General features: G+C 33.3%; 2 protein-coding genes and 2 non-coding genes across 5 annotated transcripts; all 4 read left to right on the forward strand.

The window, feature by feature from the left end:
* Nucleotides 1-845: 845 nt before the first annotated feature.
* On the forward strand, nucleotides 846-9,363 carry LOC101492994 (sucrose transport protein SUC4-like). 2 transcript variants are annotated; one of them, XM_027335110.2, is made up of 5 exons: nucleotides 846-1,651; nucleotides 4,608-5,344; nucleotides 5,689-5,752; nucleotides 5,839-5,882; nucleotides 6,522-8,628. In XM_027335110.2, the coding sequence occupies exons 1-5, from the start codon at nucleotides 1,123-1,125 to the stop codon at nucleotides 6,579-6,581; spliced, it is 1,434 nt and encodes a 477-aa protein (XP_027190911.1). In that variant the 5' UTR covers nucleotides 846-1,122; the 3' UTR covers nucleotides 6,582-8,628. The 2 variants fall into 2 exon arrangements, with proteins under 2 accessions (XP_027190911.1, XP_004501070.1); XM_004501013.4 differs by lacking the exon at nucleotides 6,522-8,628 and adding an exon at nucleotides 8,855-9,363 and having other exon boundaries at nucleotides 849-1,651.
* LOC113786795 (small nucleolar RNA U54) lies at nucleotides 3,055-3,136 on the forward strand. Its single transcript, XR_003473108.1, has one exon. It is a non-coding gene; the product is annotated as a small nucleolar RNA U54 (small nucleolar RNA).
* LOC113786800 (small nucleolar RNA R64/Z200 family) lies at nucleotides 3,211-3,297 on the forward strand. The gene has a single exon (XR_003473113.1). It is a non-coding gene; the product is annotated as a small nucleolar RNA R64/Z200 family (small nucleolar RNA).
* Nucleotides 9,364-12,698: 3,335 nt separating the features above from the next.
* On the forward strand, nucleotides 12,699-15,507 carry LOC101492659 (protein DETOXIFICATION 48-like). The gene is made up of 2 exons (XM_004501012.4): nucleotides 12,699-13,400; nucleotides 13,690-15,507. The coding sequence occupies exons 1-2, from the start codon at nucleotides 13,248-13,250 to the stop codon at nucleotides 15,220-15,222; spliced, it is 1,686 nt and encodes a 561-aa protein (XP_004501069.1). The 5' UTR covers nucleotides 12,699-13,247; the 3' UTR covers nucleotides 15,223-15,507.
* The last annotated feature ends 249 nt before the right edge of the window (nucleotides 15,508-15,756 follow it).

Raw genomic sequence — 15,756 nt, forward strand, 5'->3', positions numbered from 1 at the left:
CATAAATGCATTATTCTCAAAAGTAGTCACTAACTAATGATTGCGAAGTCAACACATTAAACTAATAATTCATCTCTCGTGATTATTCAATGATCTCGATCTAAGTTTAAACGGACAACCGCATATTTTAATTAAAGTCAGTGAGTTACTTTTATTTGACTTATATTTTCCATTTTTATCACAACTCAAAATAAATTGACTTCCTTCCTTTCTTTTCGGTCATCATGTCATAGCGAGTAATGATAATAACTACTCGATTTTGTCGGTCAACATCTCTTGTCTATGATATGTCAACTTCTCTTGGCCAAAAACTTTGATCAGTTGAGAATGTTTCAGTCAAATCTATACATCATGATGTTTTTTTCAACCCTAAAAAAAATGTTTAAAAAAAAATCCATAATAAAAAAAATAAAATTACATAAAAATTTCAAAATTTGAAATTTTCAGTAGAATAAATTAACTCCCAGAAAATTCTTAACACTATATTTTTCGACAATATAAATAGTGTACCATAAATTTTGTTGTCGAAAATTGCAATATAAAATTTATACTACTAAAAATTGTGTCTTTAAATTTTCGAAACACAAATTATACTATTGAAAATTTTGAAAATACAATCTCCATTAATGTTAATTTGTGTAACCGATTTTTTTAAAAAATAATTTAATTACCAAATTTTTTTTAATAAAAATTACGATTTTGAAAATAATTTTTTATATATATTTTGAATATAAGTCTAACTGTGGATTACAAAATCCAATTTTTACAAAACGGAATCCAAAATTCAAGTAAAGAAACCCAAATTTGACATAGACAAATTAAGATAGTAAAGCAGTATTAAGATGGGCTTCCGGCCTCTGTTCTGTTTAGTGTTGAAGTCATCTGCTAATCTTACGTGAGGACACAGTCGTAAATATACTAAAAACGTCCATTACAACAGAATCACACTAACTAACTGAACTTCACCATGACAATAGAATCTGCACCATCTCTCTCTCTCTCTCTCTCATCCTGGTCTTGCGTGATGCCCTTAGGAAACGGTCACAGAGTTTTTGCAATCAAGGTAGTGATGATGGACACACAAGATAATGCACTGATCCGGGAACAACACACCAACGCACAATGGCGAATCCCGAAGCTCACCGTCATCACAATAGCCAACACCACCGCTCCAAATCTAAACCATCATCTTCAGCGGGTCGACCCAAACCTCGTCCCAAACCTAGGGTTTCACTTATCAAGCTTCTTCGAGTAGCGTCAGTTGCCGGTGGAATTCAATTTGGATGGGCCTTACAGCTCTCTCTTTTGACACCCTACGTGCAGCAGCTCGGAATCCCGCACGCTTGGGCTAGCATCATATGGCTCTGTGGGCCTCTCTCTGGGCTTCTTGTTCAGCCTTTGGTTGGACACTTGAGTGATCGGTGTACCAGTCGATTCGGTCGTCGGAGACCGTTTATTTTGGCCGGAGCTGTGTCGATTATTATCTCTGTTCTCATCATTGGTCATGCTGCTGATTTGGGATGGAAGTTCGGTGATACGAAGAAACATCGGCATGCTGCTGTGGGTTTTTTTGTGTTCGGGTTTTGGATTTTGGATGTTGCTAATAATGTCACTCAAGGTCCTTGTAGGGCATTGCTTGGTGATCTCACTGGTAAATTTCTCCTCCTTATGAATATCATCTAAAATTATTTGCAATTGTTATGCCGGAAATGAAAACCCTAATTGAATTTTGTTTCTGTTGTTGCTGAATTGGTTTTTTCCTGATCAAATGCTAATTTAGTAACATTGAATTATCCATTTCAGTTGTTTTTGTAAATGGTATCGTAGTTCTGGATTTTTAGTTGTGCTGCATTTCTCTGTCATTGTTGTGAGATACTAGGTAAGATTGGTTATTTTCAATCTCCACAAGTGCATGACAACATCAACTGACTTGACACTGATACAGACACCGTACAGACACCGAACACAACGTTGGCGTCTAACACATTGACATCAACAATAATTTGAAAAAAATAAATTAATTGAATGTAGTCATATACACGTGTCGGACAATGGAAACACCTTCTATCATAGAGTCATCTAGGACACTTCTGATAGAGCTGGTTCATATTATAACTAGAAATAATTTATTTTATCGACTAACCATTATCCCGATCCTGTCCCAATACGGGTGCAGCTCCAAGAATAGGAAAGCTACTCAGAGAAATGATAATTCCTGTATGTTTGAGAGATCTGGGGTTCCCCTCCCTATTTCATGATTTACAATCTTGATGCCCCTTTGCTACTAAACTCTCTTCTCTATGCAACAGCCGCTTTACTACTTCAGAGATTACTATCCTCTTTTCCCCCCCTTATATTTCCTTTGGTAGACCTTTTCTAAATTAATCAAGGGCCTGGGTCTATCAAACCTTATCTATGACTCAAGTCAGATGCTGTCATATCATGCACTTATATCAGAAAATAAGTTATTATTGTGATGCTTTTTAGTGTGAACTTTTATTTTAGCAAAATGATTCATGCTGTATGAATATCTATGAATTCATATATGCATAAAAAGATAAAATCCTACTGTGTATTGTTAATGAATTTGGATTCAGAATATCAACTTAAAATTCCGGGTTCACATTTTGAGCATCACATTAAAATCTCATTTAACAGAGGTTGTGCTAAAGCTTGAACTACTTTATGTTAAATACTGAGGTTGTGACAAGAAGCACACAATTTTATGTCATTGTCAAACATAATGTAGCCTGTTGGGTGTAGGGGGAGTGCAAAAAAACTACTGTACCACAACCATTTTAAAATAACTGGTGGACCAATTTAAAAAGCCCAAATTATTTTAGAGGAAAACTGACCCATAACCAGTTTGATTAAAAAATAATAACGGGTATCCATTTCAAAAAACTGGTTACAACCCATAAGACCAGTTTCGAAACCTCTTCCAATTTCTGATCTCTCTTGAAAACAAATGTTATTATTATTTTTAATTTTTTTTTTATATTTTATATTTATTTAGGTTTTGTGATTCTGAAATTGAATTTAGTATGTATCGGTGGCTCTGTGATATTCTACCTTTTTTGCCGTATATGCTATGCTGATTCAAGTTATGAGCAGAAATTTTATATAAATGAGAGCTATTGCATCATATTTTTAAAATTTTATTTTTATAATTTATCAATTTATATCTGAATTTTATGATTTTTTAGTTTTGTTCTGCCGTGAGGAGTTAAGAACAAATTCACATTTCAGAGATTTTTATAATCGTTGAGAATGACAATTCTTATCACCAAGCAGAAAATCCTTAAGTGTAATTTTTTATTTATTTATTTGTTTAAATTTCCGATGAATCTCAGTACTAATTGAGAGCAAACTAAAAAGTGCTACAAATTAAGCTCACAACTGCACTAAAGGGCACGAGAGAAGCTAAAATCAACGGGTGAAGGAATTGAACCTGGTTGGGTTAGAGAGTCAGAAATGAATTTCCAGTTTAAAATCCGGTTTTTTAAAAACCATTTTAAAACCAATTACAGAAACTGAACCAAATCAAATCCAGTTCGAAACCAGCTCACAAAATATTGAACTGGTTTATTAAAAACAATTTGGTTTGGTTTGTAAATGCTGGATTTTAAAATGGTTTTTGTGATGTGGTTTGGTTAACCATCCCATGCACACTCCTAGTTATGTGTGTATGTTACCATTTCAAGGAAAAAATGTAGAGTCCATTTTAATAATCTCTTCAATTTAGGAGGAACGTCCGCATAGTCAAGATGAGTACATAGTGTCTAATTCTAGATAATTTTCTTTATTATACTGACATACTAGATAAATATTTTATAATATATATCCCACATTTGATAGATAGTATGATAAGATTATACTCGCATAACAATGTTTTATATATTTTGGATAAAATGATCCTAACTAAATTGGATTTAACCAAAATAGTAAAAAATAAATTTGTTCTGCTTCGGCTGTCACAAGAGTGTCATTCCGCTCATATGATTATTTGCATCATATGTACTCCTGAGTCCAGTTTTAAGTGAAATGAAAAGGACTTAGTAGTTATCTTTATTTTAATTGTCTTGCCTACATTGTTTTGCTGTCTGAATAGAACTCCTAAAAAGTAGGATAAGACATATTGAGAGTTTATGTGAACTGTAATTCTTTTGAAAATTAAAAATGATTTGGCTGTGATAAGTAAACAATACATTGTTGTCTTAGTCCTTGAAATTGTAAGGGTCGGTAAATTTAATCTCTCAAATTGAGAAATGATAATTTAGTCCCTAAAACTAAAGAGTGTAAGTCAATTTAGTCACTTTTCCAAATTTAGCATAACTATTTTAAAGGTTCTATATTTATCACGATGCAACAAGAGACTATTCAAAGAAATATGCAGGTCTTTCATTGGTTTTGATAGATGTTTTCTAAAAGTATATTTTGGTGGAGGACTAAATTGATTGTTTTTTAATTTAAGGGGTTAAATTTCATTTCATAAACTTGAATGACTAAATTCCCCAACTCTTACGATTTCAAGGACTAAAATGCTGAATTACTCCATTTACACCCTTCATTTTTTTTATCTATCATTTTCTTCTTTGGAATGTAAGGCAAGGATCATCGAAGGACACGTGTTGCAAATGCTTATTTCTCCCTGTTTATGGCTATTGGTAACATTCTTGGTTATGCAACTGGATCATACAGTGGTTGGTACAAGGTCTTTCCTTTCACACTTACCCCTGCATGCAATATTAGTTGTGCAAATCTCAAGTCTGCTTTCTTTCTCGACATTGGTTTCATTATCATCACCACCTACATCAGTATCATGGCAGCTAATGAAGTGCCTCTAGGGTCAAGTGGGGCACCCAATGTTGAAGCGGAAGAGGAGTCAGGTAGTGCGGAAGAAGCTTTCCTGTGGGAGCTATTTGGGACATTCAAATATTTTTCAAGGCCTGTATGGATAATATTGTCTGTTACTGCTCTTACATGGGTTGGGTGGTTTCCGTTTCTTCTATTTGATACTGATTGGATGGGCCGAGAAATTTATGGCGGTGAGCCAAATGAAGGCACTAAATATGATTCCGGAGTTAGAATGGGGGCACTTGGTTTATTGCTTAATTCAATTGTTCTTGGAATAACATCATTACTCATGGAGAAGCTATGCAGGAAGCGGGGACCTGGGTTTGTGTGGGGAATCGCAAATATCCTGATGGCTGCCTGCTTTGTAGCAATGCTTATAGTAACCTATGTGGCAAATAACATTGGTTATCTAGGGAAAGATCTACCACCCACTAGCATCGTGATATCTGCATTGACAATCTTTACCATTCTTGGGTTTCCACTGGCAGTAAGTTGCTTTATCTATTGCTAAAAGCATATTGTTTGTTCATTTTCTGTTCAAACTGATCCTTTTGTTCTCCTAGTTCCTTAAAATCACCATTCATATTATGTTCTTGCATTTTTCTTTTAAAATCTTTCAATGGCTCCTACATGTGAAGTGTCTCAACTCTTGACTGAGTATTGGCCGCATAATCTTCCAACTGGCATATTTTCTAATACCTTTTAGTTTGAGAAGCACAATGTGTTGCAAAATGAATCTGCAAATGGCCCCATTGATTATGTATAAGTTGAAGAGTGTGTGTGTATTGAGAGCCCTATATTTAATTTAATCTAACTTTTTATTTGTTTCAGATTACTTACAGTGTTCCATATGCCTTAATTTCCACGCATATTCAGTCATTGGGGCTCGGCCAAGGTGGGCAGGATTGTTACCTTATTATTCCTTCTTGGATGTATGATTATATAAACAAAAACATTTATATTAGTTGTTGGTACTTTCAGGATTGTCAATGGGAGTTCTGAATCTTGCCATAGTGTTCCCACAGGTATTGCCTCTTTTGAATACTTGCTTTTTTTAACAGTTAAATTATCCACCCGTGGATGAGATCCAAATGAAGATTCGTGGAATTGTTTAGCATTCCTAAAAGTTTTTTAAGTGAACTAATTTGGCTTAAATACTAAAATCATATTGTCTTGAATTAAATGTGAGAAATGGTCCTGAATCTTGAGGTGACCGCTCACAGTTTCATTCTTGGATAAAAAATAATAATTTGAATAATCAATTAATTTAGGTTGATATATGTTGTCTTCTAATACTGGTAGTGGCATCAGGCAGTAAGATTATAGTCTGCAATCATGTACTATTAAGTTGCCTTAATCCAAACACGAAAACATGACTTTTTGGTATCTATGGATTTTTTTAAATAAAACCACCGGCACAGGGATTTTCATGCTGGGGCCAGATTTCTATGACTTTTGGGATGCCTTGTGAATGAGAAACACGAAAATCAACACAAGAACTGTGACTCAAGAAAACCTCTTGATTTTGATTGAAGTGTCATGTCATCTCTGGTACAATTGTCTAGTACGGGTCTCACACAGACATAACTCCTTTTTCAAAGAATCCAAGTTTAATGGTTTCAACTTTTAATTTACTCAACTAATTCATGCTTTCATCTGTTCAGTGCATGACTATTACAATCTGGCCATTGTCATCTGACAAGAGAATGCATATTATTGGATAACACATGAAATATTTAGGTTATGTTTGGATTGATGGAACAGAATGGAGTGGAATAGGATGGAATAATTTAGTATTCCATTGTTTGAATATTTAAAAAAAAAGGTAAAATACCCTCTACAATCTCTTACTTTAATTTCAAGTAAGGTAACAATTCAATTATTTATTTTTTCCTGATTTGATCATTTATTTAATTTTAAGTAACGATTTGATGTTTTATGTCTTAAAATGTCAACAATATTATCATTTTTTGGAGAAATTCAGAAAATTCATCATCATTCGCAAACAAAACTCAGAAAATTCATATATTTATCATATCCATAACTCAAATATTCAAATAAACTCATAACTTCATCTCTATCAACATCAAATAAAGAACTCACACTCTATGTTGTTAGTCTTAGATAGCGGTGCGGAGCACCGAACCCTAAAAATGGAATAGCAGAATGATCGCTATTGCGAAGGCAAAAAAACAATATATAAACTAAACATAAAATACAAACAATATTAAAATACCAAAAAAATAGCAAAATACACAAAATTAAAAGGGTAATCATACTTAATAACCAAAATCTAACATCAAAATCAAGTTCTAATAGTAATCGTAATCAACAAAATAGAGAACAAAGTAGAAGAAACAGAGCAGACAAAACAAAGTCACAAAAAGAACGAAAACAACAGAGCAAGACCATAACGATGTTGAACAGAGCAAGAACGGAACAAAATGATGCTGAACGGAGCAAGAAAAGAACGAAAACGACAGTGTAAGAACAATGGCGACAGAGCAAGAACGAAAACGGTTTCCTTTTCACAATGTTGAACCAACCCCTTTGTGGGTTTATAATAATAAAAAGTTAGGGCTTAAGTGGGTGCGAAATGATCTAGATACACTTAATGAAGAATAAATAAATAAAATAAAACTTGTGTTTTGCAAAAGTCTTAGAGTGGGTCCAATAGCAGGTTAGGCTGGGATAGCAGGTGACGATGATAGCAGGATTGCGTTCGGGAGTGCCACTACTGTCAAACGCGTTTTCCAAGTTGGTGGCGTCACGGCCAGGCCCTCCACCACACCGGGATTGCAGGATTGCGCGGGATCGCGTCGGGATTGACAATAGCTCACAATTTAAGATATGATCCTCAAATCACTAAGACAATATTTTCTTCTTCTTTTTATCATTCTCTAAATCGAATCTTTAACCTAAATCTTAAAATGTAAGTTCTTTATTTTATGGATTTGATGATATTGTTGGAGATGAAAATGAGTTTATTTGAAGATTTGAATTATGAATTTGATAAAAATATGAATTTTGTTGAAGATGATTACTAATTTTCTGAGTTTTGTTTGAATATGATAAATATTTTGGATTTTTATAAAAAAATAATAACATTGTTGACATTTTAAGACATAAAGGATCAAATCGTTACTTACAATTAAATAAATGATCAAATCGAAAAGAAAAATAAACAAAAGACTGAATTGTTACCTGAAATTAAGTTAAGAGATCGCAAGAGTTGCCTTAAAAAAATGATGGAATGGAACATGTTGACATTGACATCTATTCCATTCCATTCCACTACTTACCTTCATTTTTCTTCCCTTCCAATTTGGGTGGTATGGGATGAAATGACTTATTTTTTCCGCTCCGTCATAAAATATCCAAAAAATGGAATGGAATCTCCAGTCCATTACACTCCATTCCATTCCATCTTATTCCATTCGTTCCATCTTATTCCATTCGTTTAAAGGATAAGAAAGATCACTCAAGAGGATGTATGGGCATTTTTCCCCAGATTTGCTTATGGTTTAACAAGTTTAATATATCTATTGATCACTGCTGTCTGTTACATAGAAGAACTAATAAATACTAGTACATAATAAGATGACTTACATAATGGTCAATACCATTTGTTCAGAATCCAGTGTTTTGGCTTATCAATATGATCATGAATTATGACCACTCTGGATGTGAAAATCGTATGTGCTGATTTATAGTGGCCTCAATGTATTCATTTTTGTGGTTCATTGAAGTCTAGAATTAGATTTTCTTGGATACATAAAGGCATTGATATTTAGCCAGAGTGGCATTAGCTATTTGTATTGTCTTACAGATTTTACATTTTTGTTTTTTTTTTTCTCCCAAACATCCCATTTCAATCAAGTGACTGACAAATTTAATGGTGACTTTACTACAACTTTATAAGAAAGGATTTTCGTGTTGCACTGGATTTGGAGTTGTTTTAGTTACGGAGTTTATATATTTCTCATATTTGAAACAGATGGTAGTGTCCGTAGGAAGTGGACCATGGGATCAGTTATTTGGTGGAGGAAACTCTCCAGCCTTTGCTGTGGCAGCAGTTGCAGCCCTTATCAGTGGATTCATAGCTGTCTTGGCTATTCCCCGAACCGGTGCTCAAAGTTCTAGAAGCCAAGTATGAGGTATCATGTTCTTTCTGCTTTTGGCTCAGATTTCTTTTGAAGAGGGATTATGAAATTGAACAGGTAGAAATAATTTGTATATAATTTCTGTTTTACTTCTATTAGTAGTTTTTTTTATCTTTCCTTTCACAAAGAACACCCTCCCCATTTTTTTTTTTCTAATACAAATAATTGAATACATTGATGCGTTTTCATCTGATTCGTCATTATTTAGCACCAATGACCTAAATTTAGAGTGGTGTTATTTTCTGAAGTTTTGGAAACTTCAGACTCTTGTTTTTTTCTTCTTGGTGATCCTGATGAGTGAGTGGTCTGTTTAAAACAGTGAGAATATCTGTTTCTTTAACCATGGGGGACCATGTACTGGCGGTTAGACAGAATGAATACTCTTGATGTATAAAGAACAATGTAAAAGAAGCAACTCATATTGCACTACTTTTTCAAACATCCTGGCAACTCAAATGTAATCATAATAAAAGCTGTCATCAAAATACTGATTAGATTATCTGCAATCGGTAGGGAATTTCTTCATTGTAAATCTGTCCCACCTGTGAAAGATGTTGCTATTAAAGGTTAAATGTGGTGGGAAAGTTCTTAGGGCATCTTCTATAGTTCCAAAATTACTCAGGCAACATCCTTTCCAACCAAGATGAGTTGCTGCTGATTGGGAATTATTCCACATGAAAAATTCTTTTATCGAGTCAACGATCTGCTATGCATCGGTGTTTGAAGCATCGATGCATCGGAATCTTAGAAATTTGTGCGAATTGTTTGTATTAGTTTCATAATGTGTGTAGTGGCCAACAATGAATATGTCAATTGTGCTGATCAAAACCTTGATTAAGACGTGGTTTAAATGCTCCTGCGCATAATAGTTTTCTTTGAACATAATTCTTCAACTATCTACGGGTAATGGTCATTTAATGTGAACATTTAATTTATTTTGCTTCTTTTGAACCATGGAATAAATTCTCATGTTAAATACATTTCACTCTTCATGAAAGTCTGATTTGCTTTCAATTCTACGTACAATTCCTGTTACTAAGACTCAAAGAACATTTAAACAATATCAACCTTTATATCCTCATTTGTCTTAAGTACTAGTGATCCAATCTTCGAACCATGTGCCAGCTGCACTACTAGAATTTACCAAATTGGTTAGCCAGCAAAACTTTGTTATGTTTGGATTTAGAATTATATTTTAGAGTTTGCAGGTTAATTATGGTCTACGGTTTATTAGTGTTAATTGCTGATAGCAGGTTTACCTGAACAATACTTCCTAGTGAAATTCACGCACTCTAACTGTGGAGAAAAGAGATATTCTGAGTTTAAATTCGTGTTCTAGCATATCAAATGTTCTATTATATGTACTTATGAGACAATTTTTATATAAAATCCGGATTATCTAATACTAGTTCTTAGTCATAGCTCATAAGCATCTCATCTCTCTGTGGATGTGGAAAAAGATTGGTTAGAAGTATTCTATTAGCGAATCTGTTCGAGCTGCCAGAGGAGCATTATCGTTGTTAATGCCATTTTATGTTAGTTTACGTCACTCGTTTCTTAAAACTTGCATTTTAGTTATTTGCTAGGTTGAAAAAAAATCTATATGATCCTCAATACGGCAAGTTGTTTTAAGATATCTTTTAGATATATCACAGTAAATCTTAACGCCATCATTACATGATCTCGAGCTTTTATCTGTTATAAATAATTCAATCAAATCCCTTTGGTGGGAGTGGGATTTCTGGAATGTCCTCAGTAGCACTTTTCCACTTTAAAAAGGATGCCAAATTCCAAATGGGTTATCTTCGAATTCATATAGTATTAATTCACTCATTGCACGAGACTGGTTTTTTCTTTAATTGTCCAGTGTGAGAACTTCTGCTGCTGCTTTATTTTCAGAGCATTGGGTTCCCTTGCATGACACATATCTTTCATTGACATCAACTTGATGAGCTACAATACAAAGCAATGGAATCTGACATGGGATGGCCATGTGTTTCAGGGAATTTTTTGAATAATTTGTCTTATAATATACAATGAAACAAAATTAATTAAAGGTGCTCAGAGCCTCGGAGTACAAAAGAAAATGAGAGTTAATCTGCTGTATGATGAAGCAGAGTTGCTTATGTTTCCTCATATACAATACAATCATCACCATGCTCTCTTATACACAGACAGACTCATCACAATTTCAAATTTCGTCCCCTTTTTGACACAATTAAATGGTTGTAATTGGCACACATAACTCTCTCTCTCTAATGTTTCCAATCTCCCATCTGTCTCGTCTCTATACGGCCAGCTACCATCATTCTCCATTAACACCACAAGTGGTCCCTCCATAACACCATCACCTACCTCCATAATCCATACATATATGCACATATGTAGATACATATACATATCCACGAAGTCTAAGATAACTTTTATAAAATGGGAAAAAAAAGTGTGATATTATATCCACTTGTGGATTTGATCTTCTTGTTCCTCTATAAAATCCCAGGATGGAACTCAACTACTTTTATTTTATTATATTATATTTTAAAAAAGACCATACAAAAATACATGTGAATTAACCTGTAATTGATGAGTTCTTTATTAATTTTCGATAGTGTCTCTCAAATTCATCCTCAATGTGGGGATCATATCAAACATAGAACAAGAGATAATACAAGGAGGGTACACAGAAAGCGTGTGGGGTCTACATTGAATGCAAAAGAAAACTTGCTTCCTCTGTTGTTGTCAAGGGAATGTTTTTTTTCCTTTGGGTGCTTCACACGGTCCGTCTATATATAGATTGTATGAAACATATGCATGCATTTGCTTGGCTACCTTAAACAACATGCAATGCAATGCCAAACATTTTTCATATATCACTACAATTTACCAACCAGCAAAAACAAAAACAGTGTCTGTTGTAGTTGTAGTAAAAGTATCTCAGAAATTATAAAATTATTTGTAGAACAAATTCCTACCACATACACCATGCAGCACCAGCTGAAAAGAAAAAGGGAGAACACAATGGGAAAATAATAATTAGGGGAATTGGCTTCTCCATATTAAATTTATCCACTTGGCATTACCAGTTTCAGGATAAAATTCGTTATGTTTCACACACACAGGAAATCAAAAGCCAAAGGTGGTGTTTTAGAATATTATCCACAATTCCACATACAATCCATTAATAACCATGAGAGTTTAAACCCACTAGTTGGGCCATAACTGTCAAATCAAAACTCTCTTATTGATTTGACGGCTAAAAAAAATTAACCATTTTAAAGCGAATAAATCCATCCGTCCTAAAGATAAGACCGAACTTGTTTCCGATCTTCACACTCAAAACCAAACGTTGGAAAGCTATGCATTAGTTTTTCAGATTCCATAATCAAATATTGTTCTTCACTTTTTAAATTATATAATAAATAAATTGTGTAATAATATATTCTTTCAATTTTGATAGAAAGCGAAAGTCGGTTGCCTCCCGTAACCTCCATAAGGCATTTCTTCCGTCAAGAATTTGTTTTTTTTTTTTTTTTTTTCATAAAAAAATAAATTAAGTTTCTTCTATTGGATACATTATAAATTCTCTCTCCCAACTCAATTTTCTTTGTACACAAAATTCAATATATCAAATTTTGGACCACTTAATTAAGGTGTCTGATTTCTTTACTCCTCATATCAACTCATTGGTCAATTCTAATTTTTTTGTATATGTAAGAGTTGAACTCGATATTTTAAAATTTAAGATAGACAACAATTTTCTAATTTTTATTTTTTACTCAAGTCTTAATTTACTCTCTCCCATATTTTCCCCCCAATTTTAAACATCATCTCTCCTATTTTATTTTATTTTTGTCTAAATTTCCTCTAGTTTTCTAACATGAAAAATAGAGGATATAAATACACTGCACAACAACCCTTTGCACTCAAAATACTAGACTAACATGTCCCTTCTAACTTGTACACTATAAATGTTAGCATTTCCTTCCATTTATGACACGTTACATTTGTAGGGCCCAAACATTTCATGCATAAAAACACACTCACCTTCATCCTCTTTCTCCCATACACAAAACACAATCATCTTATATTCTCTCAAACAATTTCAAACATAATCCACCATCACTAAGCCTAAGCCAAGAAGCAAGAGCACGACTCTTGTATATTCTATCAATCTATTTATATATCTATAATCGTATACATATCAAGAACAACTATCTAGCTAGTAAGATGTGTATTCCCAAGCCATCATCAACATCTCCATTTTTGTGTCCCACAAAAACCAACCTCATAACTCCAAACCCAAAACTACTCATAAATAATCCTCATGATGATGAAGTTCAAGATCAAAATGAACTTCACAGATGGCCAACTCCAAATGAGGTAATGAGAGAAAAATAAAAAAGATTTTTATTTTTTTATTTTTTTTTTAAAAATACAAGAAAATAATCCAGTAATATATATATATAGCTATACTAGTATCATTTATTTTTTGTGAATGTAAATTAAATGAAGCTGCTAGCTAGTTGCTATCGTCTCTCTTTAGTCACATCACATCATATAAAAAAACAAATAATGGCAGTTTTATGATTAATAATTAAGTTACATACACTTGAAATTGATATTAACTATTTGTCTTTTACTCTATTTTATTTCCCCTGCATTAATTCAGGTGATAGAGGAAATGAAAGCCATAGCTAAAATATCATGTCCAACAGCAATAACAGGTTTAATCTTATATTCAAGAGCAATGATCTCAATGCTTTTCCTTGGTTATCTTGGCGAGACAGAACTAGCAGGTGGTTCTCTCTCCATAGGTTTTGCAAACATCACTGGTTACTCTGTCATCTCTGGTTTAGCCATGGGAATGGAACCCATTTGTGGACAAGCTTATGGAGCTAAACAATGGAAGATACTTGGTTTAACACTTCAAAAAACCATTCTTTTACTTCTTTCAACTTCAATCCCAATTTCATTAACATGGCTTAACATGAAAAAAATCCTCCTTTTTCTTGGTCAAGATGAAGAAATTTCATCAACAGCACAAACTTTCATTCTGTTTTCAATACCTGATCTTTTTTTTCTCTCTTTTCTTCACCCTCTTCGTATCTATTTAAGAACACAAGGTATAACATTACCATTAACATACTCTTCAGCAATCTCTGTGATTCTTCATGTTCCATTAAATTTTCTTCTTGTAATTCATTTCAAAATGGGTGTTGTGGGGGTGTCGATAGCAATGATTTTGACAAATCTCAACCTTTTGATTTTCCTTTCATCTTTTGTTTACTTTTCGGGTGTATATAAAGAATCATGGGTTTCGATTAGTTTAGAATGTTTCAAAGGTTGGTCATCGTTACTTTCACTTTCGATTCCGTCGTGTGTTTCTGTTTGTTTAGAATGGTGGTGGTATGAACTAATGATAATTTTGTGTGGACTTTTGGTCAACCCAAAAGCTACATTAGCTTCAATGGGTATTCTAATTCAAACAACTTCTTTGGTTTATGTTTTTCCTTCTTCACTTAGTCTTGGTGTTTCAACTAGAGTTGGAAATGAGTTAGGTGCAAATCGTCCTTCAAAAGCACGTTTTTCTATGATAGTATCACTTTTTTGTGCTTTTGGGTTGGGAATTTTGGCTATGTTGTTTACAACATTAATGAGAAATCAATGGGGCAGATTGTTTACTAATGATGTTGAAATTCTTAATCTAACGGCTATGGTTTTGCCAATTGTTGGGCTTTGTGAGATTGGGAATTGTCCACAAACAACAGGTTGTGGTGTTTTGAGGGGTAGTGCTAGACCAAGTGTCGGTGCGAATATCAATTTGGGTTCGTTTTATTTGGTGGGTATGCCGGTTGCTATTGTTCTTGGGTTTGTTTTTAAAATGGGTTTTTATGGGCTTTGGATTGGGTTGCTTGCGGCCCAAGTATCTTGTGCGGCACTTATGTTGTTTGTTCTATGTACAACGGATTGGAATGATCAAGTGGAAAGAGCAAAGAATCTTACAAAAACAACTTCTTCTTCTTCTAATTCTACTTTGTTACCAAGATTCGTCACAAAAACAATGTGTCATCACGACGACAACAATAATCACCATGGTTGTTTCGAAGAGATCATAGTATTCACAAATGATGATCATGATGGGCCTACCAAGACATGTACTATACCCTCACTTGAAACAGACCCACTTATCATACCCACTTAATTAATTAATTAATTCAGTTTGTTTGCGTCCATTAATTCCTTCGCGGAGAATCGAAATTATTAGAATCTCCATTTATTAGATTGTACTACTGTAGAAACATCTCATGTATCAGCTACTAGTATTTTTTTTCTTTCTTTGTTGTGTATTACTACTATTAATTAAAACTTTACTGAAGCGTTCTTGCATATATTACAAAATGTGGGAGTATAAGTATGTTTTATTTCTAAATTATAGTATTTATTATTTCTTTACTCTTTATTGAGAAATGTTACAAAATTATTACTATCTTTTTCATATTAAGTGTTTTTTAAGATTGTGAATATTTCTTTAAAATATTAAATGTATCAATTTATACGATAAAATGAACTACATTTACTGAATTAATGTTGTTAATATATACTAGTAGATAGTGGGTTGACAAGGTTGGATTCAATCATTACATGTATATAATAGTATATTATATATTTTTTAATTACTACAATTTAATATTTATGTAACGTTTATTTTTAAATTTTATATTAAAAATATTTTTAA

This window comes from Cicer arietinum, chromosome 5, assembly GCF_000331145.2.
Source record: "Cicer arietinum cultivar CDC Frontier isolate Library 1 chromosome 5, Cicar.CDCFrontier_v2.0, whole genome shotgun sequence".
NCBI lineage: Eukaryota > Viridiplantae > Streptophyta > Magnoliopsida > Fabales > Fabaceae > Cicer > Cicer arietinum.

Bases quoted from the DNA above. Each gene is read 5' to 3' on its own strand.
- LOC101492659 (XM_004501012.4), top strand. From the start codon at position 13,248: ATGTGTATTCCCAAGCCATCATCAACATCTCCATTTTTGTGTCCCACA. The intron at 13,401-13,689 runs GTAATGAGAGAA...GCATTAATTCAG, and splicing joins GATGGCCAACTCCAAATGAG to GTGATAGAGGAAATGAAAGC.
- LOC101492994 (XM_004501013.4), top strand. From the start codon at position 1,123: ATGGCGAATCCCGAAGCTCACCGTCATCACAATAGCCAACACCACCGC. The intron at 5,753-5,838 runs GTGGGCAGGATT...TGGTACTTTCAG, and splicing joins GTCATTGGGGCTCGGCCAAG to GATTGTCAATGGGAGTTCTG. The intron at 5,883-8,854 runs GTATTGCCTCTT...TATTTGAAACAG, and splicing joins TTGCCATAGTGTTCCCACAG to ATGGTAGTGTCCGTAGGAAG.